The sequence below is a fragment of the Fukomys damarensis genome, unplaced genomic scaffold, assembly GCF_012274545.1.
Source record: "Fukomys damarensis isolate Sample0158 unplaced genomic scaffold, DMR_v1.0_HiC HiC_scaffold_15, whole genome shotgun sequence".
In the NCBI taxonomy this organism is placed as follows: Eukaryota; Metazoa; Chordata; class Mammalia; order Rodentia; family Bathyergidae; genus Fukomys; species Fukomys damarensis.
Genome location: NW_022900927.1, coordinates 28,225,604 through 28,228,248, shown reverse-complemented (window position 1 = coordinate 28,228,248; position 2,645 = coordinate 28,225,604). Strand labels below are relative to the sequence as shown.

The following is a 2,645-nucleotide window of genomic DNA, read 5'->3' as shown; positions in this document are numbered from 1 at the left end:
CTGCATGGTTATAGATAATAGCGCAAATTAAATAATTACATAATTACAATATCCACAAAATTGTATCTCATTCATTACTCAATTTTAATAGCTTCTTGTAATTTTATAATTATTCTGGAGAGGCTGAACTTGATAAATACTCTTAAAATCAAAAGCCCTCTAGTATATTAAAATAATATCAATGCCATTATGATATCATATGAAAAAAATCAATATTTTAAGCATCTTGTCTTCACGTAAGTGATTATGAAAATTTAACTGAGAAGAAAAATATAATAGCATAGTCCATTAAATTGAAAATATAGTGAGCTAGGTCAACATCAGTTTTTTTAAAGAAGCAAGTTAATACACTCAAGAGCACTTTTTCTTCTCCACTTGAATAGGAAAGTGAAACAAAATTAGCATTTGACTCCATAATTCCATTAGTTACTACACTTCTAAATGCTTCAGTTTCTCCAAAAGTATACCTGTCACTGTTTTTTTAATATACATCCATGTGTACACACACACACACACACACATTTTATACTTGTAGGAGAGTGTAGTTATTTTTCTTCTTGAGAAGACATTACAACATAAAGCACATAAATCAACAAAACCTCACAGGCAAAATTTTAGGACACCTGAAATCATTTTGCCTGGGTTGCAATTCAAAGACAATGACAAATGTTAGTCACAAGAAAAAAGCAGTACAAGATATAAAATACAAAAAGTCTTTAAAATTCAGACAGCAAATATAAAAACAGACAAGGGAAAGCTTAAAGAGATATTTAAAGAAATGAGGTATGATGGAGTCAGTGCTACAATATATCTTAATGAATCAAATCAGTAACTTATATTCCAAAGCTGCAAAATCAGCAAATCATAAACTATTTACTGCTGTGTTCACATGACCTTTCTGGTCAAATGTTTAATGATCATTGATAATACATTTAAAATAAGCATGAAGCTAACTGATGACAAGGTAAAGCCTGCCTGCACATAAGAAGACAAATTAGAAGTAAAAATGTAAGCAAACAATTTTGTATTAATAAATACAGCTTCAAGCATTTAACATTATCAATATTTAAAAAATTTAAACAATAAATGCAACTATTTTATATAGAACTGTACTATTTATTATACACACAGTTATATCAGTTCCCTTTGTTTAGAAAGGCTGGTTGTAAATAATATGGAATGTTACAGTACCATCTTGCATAAAATTTTAGTACAATTTTGCACTTGAAAAAGCGTGCAAAAATACCAGCCTAATAAATCTGAATTGAAATATCTTTTCTTTCATTTTAAAAAGTACATCATTAACACATACACCACAAACTGTACATAAGCTCACTTTTGAATCACCAATTAAAAGATATGGTAGCAGCTATTTTGTGGTATTAACTTTCCCTCCCACCAGTTTAACTTATGAAAGGCTCACAGGGCTACTCATTCGGAAGCCTTTGTTGCTGTGTAAGCTTATAATATGAATTACTGAACCCAGGTAATGACAATTAAAAGGTGGCAAACAACAGCTGCCAAGAATTTTTTGTAGTATGAAATGTCCTTCTTATAGAAGACTCAGGAGAATATCATAAGGGTATCTTTCTTCCTTCAAATATACTGCAGATGATCAAGATTCTCCATTTTGAACTTTGGATGCTGGTGGATGCATGAAATCCTTAAAGGGAACCAGTGCCTCTTTAAGTGCAGAACAGACTTCCGAAGATGAGCAGGTGATACATTCTACTAAAGTTGGGTATAAGGCAATTACTTGTGCCCAGGTATTCCCATCAACTGTAACATAAGAAGTATAAAAATATCAAAATAGGATAGATTTAAACAGCAAAGATTATCCAATTAATATAAACACAATCAATGTTAAATGCAAAGGAAGGACAAAATTCTGAAACATTCAGCTTCTACCATCTGGTTTCTTCTTTTTAAAAAATCTTTGAAAGATTTCCTACTATATTTAATAAGACATGGATAAAAACATGGTTTTTGTGTTGAGTTCTCAATACCAGCAAATTTGATAAGGAACATTATAAATGATAATTTACGAAAGCACTGGAAGCCAATAAATTAACTTAGAATCATCCAAACCTTTGCTATTTTCAGTGTAGTTTCTAGAGAATATAATGTACACTGAAGAACAATTAGAAAACATTTCTTTTTCCAGTTGTCTACTAAAAATATAAATACTGATTTCCTAGTAATGTCTTTGATAGTAATTTCAATTTCAAATTACCAAACATAGATCTAGTTACAGTTGTACCTTGGCATTCATCTGCTTTGAAACTCATCAAATCTGGTATGCAATGCATTTTGACAAGAAAATTGTATTTCAGTACTCTTTTGTTTCATTCAGAAGCCCAAGCCAGAACTTGCAGATGTCAACTGCCTTGTGACTCACTACCCTTTCCGGCCAAATTTGTTTACTACTTCATTTTTGGTACTCATCAAGCCTCCCCAAACCAATTAAAGACAAATACTGAAGCCAGGCATGGTGGTACACAACTGAAATCCCAGTACTCAGGAGGCTGAGGCAGGAGGATCAATGTGAGTTTGAGACCAACCTGGGCTACACAGTGAGTTCCAGGTCAGTCTCAACTACATAGTGAGACCCTGTCTCAAAAAAAAAAAAAAAAAAAACAAAAACT

General features: G+C 31.8%; 1 protein-coding gene across 5 annotated transcripts in view; it reads right to left on the bottom strand.

Annotated features, from left to right (window-relative positions):
• Window positions 1-202: 202 nt before the first annotated feature.
• The window catches only part of Mon2 (MON2 homolog, regulator of endosome-to-Golgi trafficking), a 114,126-nt gene continuing 111,683 nt past the window's right edge, over window positions 203-2,645 (bottom strand). For all 5 annotated transcript variants that reach the window (XM_010644534.3, XM_010644536.3, XM_010644535.3 and 2 more), the window contains one exon: window positions 203-1,779. In XM_010644534.3, the coding sequence (XP_010642836.1) occupies window positions 1,616-1,779 (164 nt within the window). In that variant the 3' untranslated portion in view covers window positions 203-1,615. The remainder of the gene's footprint in view (window positions 1,780-2,645) is intronic.